At 39.7% G+C, this 18139-nt stretch overlaps 1 protein-coding gene across 5 annotated transcripts in view; it reads right to left on the bottom strand.

Annotated features, from left to right (window-relative positions):
* The window catches only part of UPF2 (UPF2 regulator of nonsense mediated mRNA decay), a 127035-nt gene that overhangs the window by 33276 nt on the left and 75620 nt on the right, over positions 1-18139 (bottom strand). For all 5 annotated transcript variants that reach the window (XM_067534858.1, XM_067534861.1, XM_067534862.1 and 2 more), the window contains 5 exons: positions 17661-17844; positions 7025-7164; positions 5616-5720; positions 3904-4002; positions 1421-1588 (listed from right to left, as the gene is read on the bottom strand). In XM_067534858.1, the coding sequence (XP_067390959.1) occupies positions 1421-1588; positions 3904-4002; positions 5616-5720; positions 7025-7164; positions 17661-17844 (696 nt within the window). The remainder of the gene's footprint in view (positions 1-1420; positions 1589-3903; positions 4003-5615; positions 5721-7024; positions 7165-17660; positions 17845-18139) is intronic.

Genomic DNA, 18139 nt, shown 5'->3' with positions numbered 1-18139 from the left:
AGGTGGATGTGGATTATACTATTTGCTGACAAGGGCTGCATCACATCTGTCACAGATCAGGTACAAAACAGGATTATTATATCTTAATGGTCAGCCTATACAACTGGAAGCAACTTGGGGCAGTGGGTTAACTCAAGCCAGAAGAACCAGTGTTCACTTACCTCTCTGCAGGGGGCTGGTGTTTGGAGAGTGGAATATCCCCATGCACGAGACAAAGAAACCAAGGTAGCCTTTAAAACCAGAGAGGCTAGGTGGGTCAGGAGAAGACTCACAGGGTCACACAGAGGAAGCTTTGGGCAGGAGGAAGGAAGAGATGGGCAGGTTCTTTTTAAACTGGGCCAAGGTTAGAGAAATCTAGCTGACCTAGAGAGAGACTCCATGTTTCTCAAGGGAGTCATGAGCTACTGGGGAAGGATCTCGGACAGCCCAGAGGACTTTGCCCAAGCCCAAAGAACAGTCCAGAGTGGTAAGGAGACAGACAGGGGAAAGAGAAGTTACGAACCTTGTGCAGTGACTGGAGTTCTTCAGGATGTTTGTCCCTATGTGTGTTCTACTTGAGGTGTGCACTCGCCCCATGCACCTTTGAGCGGAGATTTATGGCAGTAGTGCCCATGCACTATCTAGCTATCCTTGTGGTCTGTGCCGAGGGTGTATACGGCTGTGACAGACAAACTGCCCTCAATGCCTTTTCTACCGCAAAGTTCCAAAGAGATGAGACTCCAAAGCAGAGGGTAGGAAGGGTGGATAATGGAGCATGCAGAGGGGAAAACATCTCAAACTTCTTACTGTACAAGGTAAGTCATCTCTCCTTCTTCAAGTAATGTCTCTATTGGTGCTTCACTTGAGGTGATTCCCAAGCAGTACTCTCTGAAGGAGGTGGAAGGTTCAGAACCCAGTTTAGAACTGTTAGCAGAACTGCAGACTCTGGAGGCTTAGAACAGTTGGGGCTAATGAGGTGGATCCCTTCAGAGCAGTCTGATGAGTGTGCAAGAGAGGGAGCTTAACTAGATCTGTGATACCCCACTTGAGGATATTATTCCTATTGATGATGTTAATCATGCTGGCCAGTGGCATCTTATAATGGCATGGATTCAAATGCCCAGTTGCCAGTTAAACTGTGCCTATATTTTGTATACATAAGAAACATTGCTCAGCATCTTTCTTTGGTCTAATTAGAGAACAACTTAATATAAAAACAAATAATAATAGGAAGTGGTCAAGTCCTTTACATGATATAACTGAGGTTAGTCCTGCTTTGAGCAGGGGGTTGGACTAGATGACCTCCTGAGGTCCCTTCCAACTCTAATATTCTATGATTCAGAATTCCAGGGAGCTCCCATCAACAGAACAAAGAGGACTGCATCCCATTCTAAGAAATAAAGACAGGAAAATATTTACTTACATCCAAATAACCTCTTACCTGCTGTTTGTTGCCTTTTCGAGTTAACATGACAAATGGCATTGTGTCTCCAGACTCTGATTCTCCTTCCCCACCACCCAAGGGTGGACCCTTCTTTAGCTGACTCTTGAGATGCAAAGGAATAGCAACATCCAGCTGATGCACTTTCACAGACTCTCCACTCCGTTGCTAAAGAGAAAAGGGATGCAAAATGCTCTAAGCAATCAAATGCTAAAAATATGAAAGCTTGGTTGTTTTCACAATTCATTTTTTCATAAAAAATGTCTATATGTATCAACTATCTTCTAAAATAACAGAATTATACACATTAAGTGTCATTAAAATATATTTAGTTCCCTTCTAAGCCCCTACATTTCTTACCCTCTTATATTCATTATATAGCAATCTGCAAAGTTCTGAAGTCTAATTAAGAAAACTACAATGAGAAAATGTACTCAATTTCAAAGCAATTTTGAATGATATTTAAAATTAAAGAAACAATTCAACTAAAATTGGATATTATATTAAAAGCATTAATTCTGGACTCAGATTTTTTCTAATGTACCAGTTACTCTATTTTTGATTCAGTGCAGTACCCAATTATTTTCCAGATGTCATCTGTTTGTTTTGTTTTTATTTTAGCCATTGATATGGTATGCAAATTCAAATGGCAGCAACATTTTTAATGCTTATCATCCTGTGATGCTTGTGATGCATAAAGCCAAAAAAGGCAGAGGGTGTGTTTCACGGGCTTTATCTTTATTGAGCAATCAGTTGAAAAAAATCAATCAGCAGCTCCATATATTTATCGGACAGAAGAAAAGAATTAGCAGCTGCTTTATTAAAAGCAAATCTCATCCAGCCATACTACTTCTATTCCTTAATCATGGATTCTTGAAAACAGTACTTGAGATCATTTTATAGTTTTCCTACATGATTACTAACTGCTCCTTCCACAATGTCCTTGGAAAATTTCCATCCTTCCACAAAAATCACTAAGAAATTCAAATGAGATTAAGGCATTGTTTTCCACTCTGTCCCCTAGGATCAGGCTCTATTTTCTCATAAAGGCCACTACCCTGTCTGTAATTTTAAAAGTGTTTGTATAGCATCCGTATATTGACAGATTCAGTATTTTTAATTTATCAAATATATCAGTTAGGTATGCCAGATTAAACAGCCAATACTGCTCTGGAAACAGTTTCTGCACAGTCACCTTCCAGAAATACAAAGATCTCATTTCTGAGCTTTAAAATAACATCTCAAAACTTTCCTTCTTGATAGGAAACTTACATAAGCAAGAAAAGGGATCTATTGGCACTCAAAACACATCTCCAGTCATAAGCCATATTGAAAATATCTGGAATTGAGTGTTCTGGCTCGATACAAATAATTCCAGAAGGGTAGCCATGTTAGTCTGTATACAGCAAAAACAATGGGAGTTCTGTGGCACTTTAAAGACTTACAAATTTAATTTTTGTTAGTCTTTAAAGTGCCACAGAACTCCCATTGTTTTTGATACAGATAATATAATTTACCAGTTTTATAGCATTTAATAAGGTTGCATTAAGTTCAGGATACATTTTTTCACGGGTTCTACTTTACTTAAGTGGGTGAACAGATTTGACTCTCATTAAAAGGCCATTTATGATGCCTGTCTGAGAAGACACACCATCAACAAAGAATTAATCAGTCCCACTGGCTGTTACAAGAGTGAAAACTTACTCCCTAGCAGCATGTTTGAATTAGTCTGTATAATGAAATATATCCCAGAAACATCACTAGCATTCAAGGAAACAAGTAAAAACAATAACTTCCGGCACTCCAGCAACATTAGTAGGCTCCATCAAGACTGAGAATTTCTTTGTGTATCTTTTCAATCAATTAGAATGGCACCATCCAAAGGCCAATTCATCTTTGTGGTGTCTGGCAGTACTACTGGAAGAGTGGAAACAATTTAATATTGCTTTTTTTGTCTAAACTTTACAATTAATAATCAGCATATTAGCAAACAGCAGACCCGAGAATAAATCTTTGATTATATCTCCCTTCCTGAGCTGGCTGCATCTCAGAAGCACACCTGCTGGTCAATATAGCACAGAATTAATGAAGCTAAGTTTAGTACTCACAGCTGCAGGATACATGTGATGACAGGATACAGGGAGGAAAGATTAAGGGGGGAAAGGGAGGCTTTCATGAAAGCAGTCAAATCACCATTAAGTCAAACCACCACAGCATCCAAGACTGTTTTTCATGACTGTTCCTCCCACCTCAAAGGGCCCTCCTTAGAAAGGTAGGCAGAGGCACTTGTACCCCAGGGGATAGAGCCAGACAGCAGTTGTACAGAGTTAAGACAGCCTAGCACTGGAAGAAGACATCCAAAAACAGAGTATGAAAAAAACCCCACATCCCATGGTGCATGGCTCCACGTTAACCCCTTATTTCAGAATCAACTATGCAGTAAAGGTGCTTATTTGATCCAAGACAATAACAAGGACTAATACCTGAAGATTCTCCAGCATCATTTTATCCAATGCCTGAATGAAGTCCTCATCCTCTACACAAGGAACGTGTTTAAGTCCTCCTCCTTTAATCATTACTTCCTGGTAAAGAAGACAAATATTCTGTTACATTAATTTCAGCAGTAGTGAAGTTCAGGATGCATCTGAATTACTACGAAAACTACTCTGCTTGCATCTCTGACAAATTTTATCAGAGGTGTAGTTTAAAAAAATTGTTGTAGAAAAAAATGTTAAAATGGATTAGCTTGATTGTAGGAATCTTGGTGTTTACTGCTCTAATTCTTATTAATGTTGATCATTGCCTGAAAACTGTGATGATATGTCAGCACATTGATTTGTATTTATTTTAGATATCATGCCTACAATATGTACAAAAAATATTGTCTCCCCATCCACACCAGCAAATGATTGATTTGATTGTATTTCTTAGATTGTTGAATTAGGATACTTATTCAGAGGGGACTGCCCCTTAAATATTTGTACAGCACCCGCATATAGCGGGTACTGCTGTAAATAATCATCATCCATTCATGGGACAGCTGATGTAAAGACACACTGATGCAATGAAACCATTGTTAGTTATCTACAGAGGCGCTTCATGGTGGTTTGATGCATGGTTCTTGAGAACACATTTTAGTCTATGGTCATTTTATTTTTTTTAATGGCACAAAACTGTAAACATAATATTAAATAAGACACTGTCTTCGCTCAGTGGGGGCCAACTTATTCTGTCCATGCAGCACCAGCCAGTGAAGCAGCAGCAGGATTCAGTGTTGCAGCAGGATGTTGCATGACCAACAACCTCAGTAGTCTACCGCAGAATCTTTTGCATAACATCCTCCTTCTCGCTCTCCAACAGCTGGATGACCTCCTTGGTGCCCTCTCTGGGCTAAATGCTATGTTCCATTAAAGTCAAGAGCTGACTACTACTAAGCAAACGTGATTACCCAAGAGACACTGGCATCAAAGGATGTATATGCAGGCCCTCATTCTCCATCACACCTGTTTCTGCCTCTGGTAATGCGGTAATGCTGCTGCTTGTTTCCATGATCCAAGTGATCATCACTCTATGAATGGAGGTAATCCGAATATAACACAAACACCTCCACAAACTACTTTCTCAGATGTTACCACAGCACATCCATTTTGGGATGATCATTCCCCACCGTACTATTAGGCCACACTCCAGGCACACAGCTGAATGACTCGGTTTGATGTGACTGCTCTTGATGGGGAGATTATAACCCCCACTCCCGATTTCTTCTCTGCTGTTCTTTTTTTGTTTGTCCTGCTTCCTTGTTACAATTCTGTGACGCAAAGGAAAATCGACTTTATTTTACCATGTCAACTTGCTGGTAATATGGGTTAGCCCATTAGCATGTCAAAACTTCCCCTCTTTCTAGCAGTCCACTCTGTGTTTTCAAAATTGCTATGCAATCTCTTCCAATATGAATGTACATTTTCATGACTACTTGTGACACTAAAAGAGTCTCATAAGCAAAACTGTCTGTCTGAATGTTTGCTTTTCACAAATATTAAGGGGTTGCAAATGTCAAAGTGAACTTGGTTTGAAAGAACATTTGTGGATATTTTTCAGTGTATGCCCCCTAATCTCTAATGAGCATTAAAAACATTCAATCAAGAAAACTGAGCATATCAAATCAGTTTCATTAATCAAAAGCAGTGATACATACTGTGTTCTCTTCATCAGTTTCATTCTCCTTATTGGAATCTGTGAGGTAATCAGTATTCTCTTCCTCTTCTTCCTCACCCTCCTCATCGTCGTTGTCTGAACACTCCTGAAATAGTATATTTAAAGTTTAAATTTTAATGACATGCCACATTTTAATGTTTCTCTCATTAAATTATGTTAAGTGCATTCACCATTTACAGCCCCCCCTCTCTGCCCTGAAATTCTATATAACTGATTGATTGTTCTTTGATCCCAACATGCAATGTAGTCTGCTTCCATTGATAATGCCATGCCATTTAGCAACATTTACTGATCAGTTTTTGAATACTCATCTTACTAGCACTAACCATTGATCTGCACTATGCACTGGTCCTCACCTTGTTTGCAAAATTTATTCTTTATTGTACAAGTTATATTTTTCCCCACTGAAACTACTCTGAAAGCAGACTAATTTTTTATCCAAAGATTAAACTGACAAACTGTTTTATGCAGAGTTGCTGAAGCTGTGTCAGTCCCAGGATATTAGAGAGATAAGGTGGGTGAGGCAATATCTTTTATTGGATATTGGTCAGAGAGACAATTTTCAAGCTACACTAAGCCACAGAAGTTAGAATTTGGAAGATCATATACAGTAGCATATCACACACTTATTTTTTTATTGGCTATATCTATTTGATTCAAAAGATTACCGAGGCAGTAAACAAGGAAGTGAGATAAATAAGGATTCAACTGCTCCTTATTTATCCCTATTACACCGGAAAAATAATGAACAGCACAAGGTGCCTTGTTTGCTTTAGTTTTGGTCCTTTTTATATGACAGTTAATACATCTGCTTCAATATCTAGTATAGAAGGTGGCACAAAAATAATTTTACATTTACAAACTAATACCATAACTATGCCAAGAGGTAGCATACTCTGTTGCACTGACCACAGGATTGTGGATTGAGCACAGTATTGAGTTCTAATCCTCCCTCTGCCACTACTTGCCTTGGGCAAGTCTCTAGAATGCTTGGTGTTTACTTCTCCGCATATGTAAAATGGGGATATAATTGCCTACCTTCACAGGGGTCTTGTGAGAAATTATTAAGGGCCAGGTATTACTCTTTTGCATAATCTGAGGCAATGGATTTTTGCACAGGGGCTCTCCATGGCAGCTTGGAGGCAGAATCCTCCCCTCCATGAAGCACAGGCAGAATTGGTGACTTCACGGCACATAGGGTTTAGAGTCCTACCTAAACAGCTTCTCTGCAACTAGGGCCTGTACACAGCAGAGCTATGCTGCATCGACTGACTTCGAGACTTTCTTCAGGCCCACCACAGGGTTTAGGTCTTTATGGTTTACAAAGTGCTAAGTATTATTTCCTTCTATGTAAGGACAGTGCAAAACAAGGTAAATGAATGTGATCACCTCTTCCTCTGGCTCATTTACTTCACTTTCATTTCCAGACTGTTCTTCTGTTTCTGCTCCACCTTCCTCCTCCTCTTCCTCTTCTTCCAGATTCTCTCCTTCCGTCATGGAACCTTTTGAATCTTTGTCATTCACAAGGCCTGAGAAATGAAAAATAGGAAGAAGTGATTAAGAACAGAATTTGTCATACAGGAAGCAATCTTTTGCTGCGGCATCACACTAAAAATACTGATGTATGACAGTGTGAGAATCATAGAATCCTAGAAGATTAGGGTTGGAAGGGACTTCTGCTCAAAGCAGGACCAACCCCAACTAAATCATCCCAGCCAGGACTGTGTCATTCCGGGTCTTAAAAATATCTAAGGAGGGAGTTTCCACCACCTTCCTAGGTAACCCACTCCAGTACTTCAACACCCTCCTAGTGAAAAAGCTTTTCCTAATATCCAACCCTAGACCTCCCCCACTGCTAGTAAATGATGACTAAAATATTAAGCAGTTATAGTGTTAAGTCTTGAATGATACATGTATTTATAATTGTATAAGATATTCCTTCGAGTAAAATCATAGAAAAAATGGTTTTAAAACACGTCAAGAAAGAATCGCTACAGGGAACATTTAGGAATTCCCATAGAACACCGATTAAGTAACTAAGTGCTACATCTCTAAATATCTTTGAAATTTCTTCAACTCCCCTATACTACAATTTGAAGGCTACATTAAAATGACACAAATATCTTCGATGCTGTACATAAAATGCCAGACGTTAGAAATTACTGGATCTCTGCAGCCCGGTTTTTAGTATTCTGGGATATTTATAAAGACTGTACAGACTGTTTAAGAAACACTCCAGAGCAAACACTTCTGTGAAAATTCCTACAGCATGTGTTAGGAACTCACTTCTCAGCTCATGGCACTATGTCAAACAAAACTACAGTAAAGATTTTTGTTGTTAGTTTGATTTATTATAAAATGAAGCTCTCCCAGTAGAGTTCATAATCCTGAAAAAAACATTTATCCTGTTTATAATAGATTCTTGTAAAACAAACTGATTTCTGTTTCCTTACTAAGGTGAGAGCCTGCATTTGTATGTGCAAATCCTGCACCCATGTTGTTTTCCTCAGAGGTCAAATGACCCACCCAAAGCTGTCACCTATCCGACTGTAGAGAGGGATCCTTCAAAGGGTCCCAGTTCGTCTTACCATCTTCTCCATTGATAGACTCATCATCTCCATCCCTGTTAAGCTTACTTTGTCTTGGCTACACAACCAATTCACTAATGCTCTGGTTTCTTCATTAAATTATCCTTCAACTTGGTCTGTTCTCTTATCCATATTGTCTCCTTAAAATAATTACAAGCACATTTTAATTTTGTTTGGGATAATTCGGGATTATCCCAGATACTGCTATTACCTCACCAAATGTTTTGTGATATAGTTTTTGTTCTCCTTTATGGAATCAACCCCCATTACACAGATCAGATCAGAAAATGCACTTGGTGTATTTCAGTTTTCAATTTAGTCTTAGAAATAGTTTTAAAAAAACAATTCTTAAAAGATATTGAGAATTTAGTATGAAATGTGGAAAAATAAGAATTTTATTTTTTGAAAAAAGTTCTTGCTAAAGCTAAGCCATCCACTGCAAAAATGAACAAGGTTCTAGCACACAGTACTCTTTCATACGTTCTTTACATTTTCTCATTGATCCACAAAGCCACTTTATACTCACAGGGATTGTGGTTTGAGCTAGCAGAGAATGACATTGACGCTAGCCTTGCCCAACACAGAAGATTTCAGCCAATGATTTTTCAAAAATATTCTTCAAAATTGATGTAGTCAATACACAGTACCTTATTCATAGTTCAAACTATACAACCCATACACTTAGGATCTACAGTTAGGTTAGTTATTTTGAAGTGCAAAAGAACTAATTTCCATATTCCTAGGACATGGAGTAGTTAGTTTTGTTTCCTATTAGAGCAAGTGATACTTCAAATCCACTGCAGCAAGTTTGGGGCTCATTTTCATAAATCTGGAAACCTGAGCTGGGGGCAATTTTTTGGAGCAAGAGAGATTTTTGGTTCCATGGACCATCATTACTGCATTCAATTAGGAATTCAACACAGACTAACAGTGACCAGCTCAGTACAGACCACCCCAAACATAGCTGTATTGGCTATATCCATCAATCCAGTGCAGAAATCTTATTCACACTGCTTCTTTAATCACTATCCATGATTTGCGCTATCTGACATGAAAAACAACAAAGAAGCATTTTGAAAATATGATGGCAGGGCTTTATCAGAAAGGTCTGTCTAGCCTTCAATCTATAGATTCCTAGAAAACAATTGACACTTACTGCAGGAATAAAGCTCCTAGTTCCTTGTCTCAGTTCCATGACTCAAAGGAGAAAAATGTTAACCTACCCACACCATAAGGAGGTCATTCACCTGCACATTTACTAATGTAATATATGCCATCATGTGCCAGCAATGCCCCTCTGCCATGTACATTGGCCAAACCGGACTGTCACTACGCAAAAGAATAAATAGACACAAATCAGACAAAAAATGGTAACATCCATAAACCAGTCAGAGAGCACTTCCATCTCCCAGGACACTCTGTAGCGGACTTGAAAGTTGCCATATCTCTACAAAAAAACTTCAAAAACAGACTTCAGCAAGAAACTGCAGAGCTGGAACTCATGCAAACTTGACACAATCAGACTAAGTAAGACTTGGAATGGTTCTCTCATTACAAGAAGTAATTGTCACTGTTCACACAGTCTCACCTTCTAATCAATGGTTGTGAATAGGCCTCAACTACTCTAACTCAATGGACTTTGCTAACACCTACCCTCCCCATTGTTGTTCCTTACCCTTGGATGTATATATATATACCCCCTATCTGATTTCTATTTCTTGCATCTGGCGAAGTGGGTTGCTGCCCACGAAAGCTTATACCTGCAGAAATTAACTTTGTTAGTCTTTAAAGTGCTACAGGCCTTTCATTGCTTTAACCTACCCTAGTTTATCGATTTGCTGGTCAGCTATTAGACACTTCACTGGTAATAGATTTATTATAAGTGTCCTAAAACAGGTCATACAGTAGCTTTTGCTATTTTATAGACACACCAATTTAATAATATAAATCTACACCATAAGTATGACAATAAAATACTAGGCCTTCACAGCAAATCTTCGCTCAAATGCTTTGATTAAACAGTGCAATATTTCATACTTCAAGGGGATCCAGTACTCCCTTAAATTAAAAAATAGAACACATGCTTAGGTGAGGTGCTCAGATACAGTCACACAGGGGCCACATGAGTACGTAGATCAAACTTGTCAATGTTGATATATACAATTCTTATCTATTAAGATTTTTGACGTGACTAGTGACTCTGGATACCTCAGGCGTTTTTTTCAGTACCCAATTTGAGACCTTTAAAGGGGTCTGGCTTGCAGAAAGTGCTGAGCTCCTGCACTCAGTCAGGCCTTTTAAGTTGTCTCAGACTGGGCACTCAAAAACTGAGGCACTCGATATCAAGAGTCACTTTAAAAAATCTGAAGTTTAATGAAAAATAAAAATATTTATAGCTGTTCCAATTTCACCTCCCGACTCCTGTTTTTGAGTTAAAAATCAAGGAGGGTAACAAGTGTGACTGAGGAGTGACCACCAGAAAAGCTGTTTTCAGAGAGAAGAGAAGGGAATTTCTTTCTGGATTACTCAGGAGAGGGGAAGTAGGCAGCAATGTCCTGATGAAGTATTTATTTCTGGAATGTGAATGAGGTCAAGTGATCCTCTCTCACTCCATCCAATATCATCCTCCTGACACAATGGTTAGAAGTGAAAGATCCCAGAATAAATGCTGAAGTTTGAGCTGGATCTCACTATCAGATATAAGCCAAAAGACCCTCTATTTTGATGCTCATGGAGGAGGGAGAAAGAACAAATGGCAGTATAAGAACTGGAAGGGGATAGGTAGGGGGGACTACAGAGCCTAAGGAAGGTAGAGGCAGAGGTAAAAGGAAAGTGAGTAAAATAGGAGAAAGGGTGATGAGAGCAAAGAGTACTACTAGTTTTTACTTCCAATTCAGCCCGTTTACAAAGCAGCCAATGGTATTAGGTCGAATATGGCCTGGAACCTGGCTACTGGTAATGATGTCCTGGCTTTTACTGAGTTCAGATCTGCTCCTATGAATTCTAATTGTTGTGTTGGGTTCAAATTGGACTTTTTGTTGTTTGTCCTGAGTCCTAGGTTTGAAACATTGATATAGTTCATTGGGTAGCTTGGATAGCTAACACTTGGCTGTGTGTCTTTAATAAGCAGTTGTCTAGGTATGGGAATATCGTGATTCCTTCCCTGCACAGAAGTGCTGCTACCATGGCCAGCACCTTCAAAAAGACCCTTTGCGCTGTAGAGAGGCTAATAATACCTTGTATTGGTAATGATTGCATGCCAGTATAAATCTGAGAACGCATCTGTGCGCTAGGTGGATAGTGACATGGAAATTAAGCATATTGCAGGTTGAGGACTGAAAACCAGTCCCCTCATTGTAATGCCAATAGTATAGTGGACAACGTGACCATCTTGAATCTTTCTTGTTTTACAAACTTGTTTAATTTTTGAAGATCTAGTATGGGTCTCCATCCTCCACTCTTTTTCTGGATCAGAAAACAGTGGGAGTAGAAACCCTTCCCTCTGTGTTGTTGTGGAATGTGCTCTATTGCTCCTATAAGTAGGAAATGACTCACTTCTCATTGTAACACATGCAAATGATATGGGTCCCTGAAGTGGGAGGGGGAAGGATGTTGCGTAGGAGGAATAGATGTGAAGGGGATGGTATATCCCAGACAGATGATCTCTAAGACCCATTTGCCTGATGTAATCTCTGCCCATTTGCAATAGAAAGATCGTAGGCAAAAGTCGAATGGGGTGGTGGTTGTTGTTGGCAATGGATGGTGGGGGAGTTCATTCAGACCCTTGACCAAAATTTCAAAATTGTTGTTAGGTCAATGATTTTTGTTAAGTTTTGTTGTTTGTTTTGTTGAGTTTTGTTTGTTGAGTTTGGGTTTTTGTTGAGTTCGACGATGTCTTTGCGGTCTCTGTTTGTTCCTTTGTGGATTGTAAAGTCTTTGGTGAGAGTACTGTTGGTACCTACGTGTGTATGGCTGAAACCTGTATTATTTTCTCCTTTTTGCAGGTATATAAATTCCGTGGGTATGTAAGGTTGATTGTGAATCCTTCATCATGTGAAGTACCTCATCAGTTGTCTCCCTAGAGTTTGATCTTATCAAAAGGGAGATCTTCTATTTTTGCCTGTAATTCCTTGCGGAGTGAAGCCATGATACCCTATGCATGACAACTACCAGAGCTGTCATTCTGGCAGCTGTGTTGGCCACATTGCAGGAAGCCTGCAAAGCCGTTCTCGCAACCATTTGGCCCTCATTTATGAGTGATCTGAACTGTTCTTTTTCGTTGTCTGGGATGTCACTAATAAATTCAAGTATTTTGGTGCTGTTGTGATCATAATTTGACAACAGAACATAATAGGCTACTCTTAATTGTAGCGTTGCGGATGAATATACTTTCCTGCCTAATAGATCTAGCCTTTTCCAATCTTATCGTGAGGCGTCGACTTATAGTGGCTTGTTTGCCTCTCTGGTTTGTGGCACCAATAACCAGAAAGTTAGGGGAAGGCTGCTAGAATAAAAATTCCATCCCCTTGGCAGGGACATAATATTTTTTTTTATCTGCCCTCTTCCAGGTTAGGTGGGATGGTAGCTGGTGTTTGCCAGATGTTATTGGCTGGCACCATCAAAGCGTTATTAATGGGCAACACAATCTTTGATGAAGCTGTGGTGTGAAGGATCCATAGTAGCTTGTGGTGGGATTCCATGACTTCCTCGAGAAGAATTTCCAGGTTTTCCGCCATTCTTTTGAACAGCTTGTGGAGGTGTTTAAAGTCGTCAACGGTGACCGGTGGAGGGAGTATTATCGCTTCATCTGGTGAAGAGGAGGAGTCACGTGCAGGAGGCGACGTGTACTGGTAGACACTTTCCTCCTTTTCCTCCATGTTTCAGGTGGTGTGTGTCTGGGCACCCTGGAAGTTGATCTGGGCAGGGAGGATTGCTGGGAGAATTCACCTTCCTCTGCCTCAAATGTCCTCTCCGTTAGAAAATAGCATTAGTGAAAGAGCCTCATCATGTGCAAAGTGAACTGGGGATGTATCTGTCTCGAGCAGTGATGACTGTGGTGTTATCTGAGTCTGCTGACAATGGTGTGATTTCTCCTTTTGTTTATGAGTTGGTGCCGATGTCGATGCCATGATTCGGGTCAGTACCAGACTTAGCTTAAGTGCTGTTGTCAGTGCCGGCACTGACCTCGGCACCATAGTCAGTTGCTGAAACAATTGTCGGCGCCGTGTTAATCATGAGTGCTGTCATCGTAAGTGGTGCCACAGTTGATGTCATAATCTGTCGGTACCCAAGTTGTTTCGGTTGGCTGTTTGACCTGTGGTCTCTATTACGTTTCTTTTGTCGGTGCTGTATTGGAAGAGGTCGCTTTGTTTTTACCTCTTAACTCTGCACTAGGACGTTGTGAGTCCTTCAGTGCTAGGACTCGCACGGTACCAGAGAAACCTGGAGCCTCGTCTTGGGGTTGTTGTTACCCCTAGGGGCGAACTCCTCTTTTTTGGTGGCTCCCTCCTAAGTGAGGTTGAGGTTCTCTTTCTTGAGGATTTCTCTGTTTTTTCTGAAGAGAGGTTATCTGGTCCTGGGTCAGAGGAGGGTCTCAGCAACTTTTCCATGAGAATAAGTTTCAGTAGGAGATCCCTCTCTCTTCTGGCTCTGTCTTTGAGGTTCTTGCACTGTATACATTTTTGAGGTACACGACCCTCACCCAGGCAGCGGACACGTTGGGAGTGTCCATCTGATGCTGGGATGGCATCTCTGCAATCTTTAAACCTACTGAACCTTTTAAAACCTAGTGAATCAGGCATGCTGTCAGGTCTTCTCGAAAAATGGAATCTTCTCTACTCTATCAAGGTGGAGAGGAGAAAGAAAAAAAATTTTTTTTTTGTTTGAACAGGGAAGATAAGTAAAAACTAACTACTGAATGAACTATTTCTAAAGACTGTAAGTAAGAGAATGAGTTAAACTAAGAACTGCTGAGGGCTTTATCTTGGAGTGCGGATGGTTGAGAAAGAACTGAGGGGGTGGAGTCAGGTTGCATGCACCAACCGTGCCGCAAGACGAGAGTTGTGCATTCATGACCTGGACGAGCACTGCTGTAAAAATCTCCGATCAAGGACATGCTGACACTAGAGTGGAGCACCCCCAGGGACACCACTCGAAGTAGAACTGCCACATACCATTTTAATTATCTGGAATCTTATCAACTCTCACAAATAAATCCATAGAAATTCTAAACTGACAAAATTACTAAAATCATGTAGGAATAGATTATGATTTGGAGTTTGGTCAGATCCCTCCTTAAACTATTTAAACAAAATCTTCCACTAAAAACATTTGCACCTATCGTAATAACTTTCAAAGATCTGAACAGAGAAAGACAGACAAGAATCTTCCGAACCCTACTTTTAGTCATAACAGCAAAGGATTAGCAACTATCCTACAGCAACGCTTCCCAACTGGGGTGCAGGACCCCCTTGGGCGGGCACCAAAGACTACAGGGGGTCTATGAGGCTCCAGTAATATTGAGGTCATTTAGCCCCTCCCCAAGCTCCACGCTGGCCAAAGCGAAGAAGCAGCCCCCCAAGGGAGCAGCAGCCCCAAGCTCCACTCCAGCCAGAACAGAGGAGCAGCCCCCCCGCAGACCCGCACCAGCAGGGCGCTCAGCTGGAGAGGAGCAGCCCTAGTTGGTGGGGGCCCTAGAGCAGCACCGGCCAACCTACCAGGGCCACCTCCATTAACCTCAGTCCATTAGGGACAGGAAGAGGTGGGGCCACACAGGACATGTGGTAGTGATTGTGCCAGGGAAGGCTTAACTTTTTACTCAGGTAAGAGTAATTTATTAATTAATGTAATTTAGTGTTATCATCATCATCATATGTGTTTATAAGGGTTATATGTGTTTATGGCCAGTGTAGGGGGAAGGAAGGAGGAGGGCACATGTTTTACCTAGTGGGGCTTTCACTCAAAAAGGCTGGGAACCACTATCCTACAGTATGTGTGTTTAACTAGGAGCAAAAGATATAGTAAATTCACCACAGTTGCTCATTGCATCTAATTAGTTATAAATGGCCTTTTGGGATGAGTTAGAGGTTATGAAAGCAGTACTTTAGATCATGCCATGAGGAAGAGAAAAAATTTCACCTACAAATGGTTTCCAAATTCGCTTCTCTTTTTCTGATCATCACAATGTATATAAGGAAGTCAAAGTGTGATATTATTACTAAATTAGATTTGAAGAATTTTAGTTAAGTGAATAGTATAGTGAACAAAATGCAAGTTCCTCCTAAAAATAAAAATCAGTGTATCATTTCTCTATATACTGACACTTGAGTTAAAGGATTACTTTGAGAACTGAACTGATCTAGCTAGAAATAGGGTGGATCAAGTTTTTAAAGCCTATAAACTAACACTTGTAAGTAAAAAAATTCACAAAAAAAGCCTCTAGTAAAGGCTTCCAATTCGAAATTAAAAATAAATCACAACAAATTCAATAAATTCAACGACAGAGTACTCTAACAGCCAATGGCATTGCATGAAGATTTTTTTTTTAAATGCATCTCTGCCCTAGTGTTTCTAACTATAAACATTAAGGAGTATTTGGTCAATTGACACAGGGAGTCCCCATGGCCTGGTGTTTAGTCCTGCTGGTAACTAATTTCAACACAGATTGCTTTGGAGTGTTTCACAAATGTACACCACTGTAGTTGGAACAAGAACAGGTTTTACCTTTTAGTAACTCATAAATGCATCACTAGTTGCCACATGCTCTTTAAAGAAAGCAGTCTTATGAATACAGTTTAATAGAATCTTAAAAAGAACAGAAGTAGTGTTTATATTTAGCACAAGTAAAGGGAGTCACATTCTCATCAAGTAATTTCCTCCACTGAAACTGTGAGCCCATTTATAAGCATTCCAAGGAAAATATAAAAGACACAGTGCTTGACAGTCAGCTTTCTAGTAATAGACCTGTGATCAGCAAACAGAATACTAAACAAGTTCCCTTGTATTAACCAGTAACTGTTTCCTGGTGATTTTTATCAGGCAGAACTTTTATGCATCCTAAAGGAAAGGAATTTCTTTCAGGAAACTATTCTGTCAATCACCTCCTAAATTCTCCTCAACTCATTAAAGTCTCTTAAAAAGGGACTTAGTTTGTCTCCAGATCTGCTTGCTATCTGCTAAATATTTCAAAAGTTCAAATCATAGTATTCTTTAACTTTATTTCTATAATGTATCATTGTTAAAGACACTGTTAAATCTCTCTACATACCAAATGTTGGAACACTCATGGCACTCTGTAGGCCTAACCTTAAAGAGAAAGATACTAGGTGGTCAAGCTTATCCTTCCTGGAGTGTGGAAAACTACGACCAGGGCACCATTTTCCTTATATATTTAGTATTCATTGGAGACAGGTTAATGCCACTTTTCAATGGATGAAAAGAACTACATATTTCAAAGCTCTTCCAATAAGCGGGTTAGTAAATAATTTTATCTCCATTTTATGGAATGGTGTAAATAAAGGTCAGAGATAACGTGAATTGCCAAAGGCAGCATAGCAAGTCAATGGCAAAGTCAGGGATGTAAACACAGATTTCGACACCCAGACCTATGCTTAGCTCACTTGAGCCCAGCTGCCCCTCCATGTACACTCAGGAGTGTATATATGGACACACAAACAACAAATATACTAACATTCTGCACTTCTGCAGTGTCTCTCTTTGAAGACTATTAAGATGGTTTTCAAACAATTTAAGCTTCAACTGCTATAAGGCAGGTGATGCAGAAAGAAAACTGAATGAAAGGGATGAAGAGTTGCCTACGGTCACATGACAAGACTGAGGCTACGGCTACACTGACGGGGGCAAATTCGCCGCCATCGGATCGACTTCTCTGGATCGACTGAGTGGCCAATGAAGACCCGCTCAGTCGATCCAGAAATCGACGTATTAAGACCACTTTCTCAAGTGGCGTAGTGCAGTGAAGACAGCGTGCAAAAGAGAAGCAGAGAAGTCGACGGGAGTTACGAAGTTTTTGCGTAGCTTGCGTAACTCCGGTCGACTGCCGCCGAATCTCGGAGGTAAGTGTAGACAAGCCCTAAGGAACAGAACTCAAATGACTCCCATTTTCACATTACATCCAGTAGACCACCTTAGTAGACACAACTGTTCATTTCAATGATTGATATTACAATACATATTTCATGCTTATTTGAATGCGTTGTTCTACATGTCCAGTGTTTGACTACGAGGGTCCTAAAGAAAAACCAGTTGCCTTTGTGTTTAGTGTTTCTTTACATATATAAAATTAATGTTACAAAGATTCAGAATAGGTCAGGAAATGCACAAAAAGGTTACAAAACACCTGAATGATCATAGTAATGAGTATAAGGACAGTGTAAAAGATATGAACAAATGGCTTTGCTGATGTATTTTTGTCTTACCTAGTTTTATTATGAATTCTCGTTCCAAATCTTGTACCTGCCTGACAGATTCTTCCAGAGAATTGCAGAGTTTTATCTTTGGTCTCAGCAGTTCTAGTGTATCACTGATCATATAGTCAATGTCAATAGGAAATGGATGGTCTTTTGTCCAAACTTCCAAATTTTTCTTCCACCAAACATATCTCTGAAATACAAAACATCCTAACATGTTATATGCATACACACACATTGTACTTCATGTTGACTTGAAGCTATTTTACGGAGAAAAAGACTTTACCAAAAGATTAAAGAAAACGTACAAGCCACTAAAAATATACTAAAATCATGTATTCTGCTAGAATAGTTTGAAACAAGGCAAAGAAAATCCCTAAAATAAAAAAATCCATAAGGTATCGTAAAGTGACAATCCAGATTTTAAATTACATAACGCAATAAATCATCTATGCCAACTGAAAATATTACCAAAAAAAAGATAGAGA

This window comes from Emydura macquarii, unplaced genomic scaffold (assembly GCF_026122565.2).
Source record: "Emydura macquarii macquarii isolate MOO-44397 ecotype Brisbane River unplaced genomic scaffold, CSIRO-AGI_Emac_v2 contig_3470, whole genome shotgun sequence".
Taxonomy (NCBI): Eukaryota; Metazoa; Chordata; order Testudines; family Chelidae; genus Emydura; species Emydura macquarii.
The sequence above is the reverse complement of the archived record's forward strand: the minus strand, read 5'-3'. Positions and strand labels throughout refer to the sequence as shown.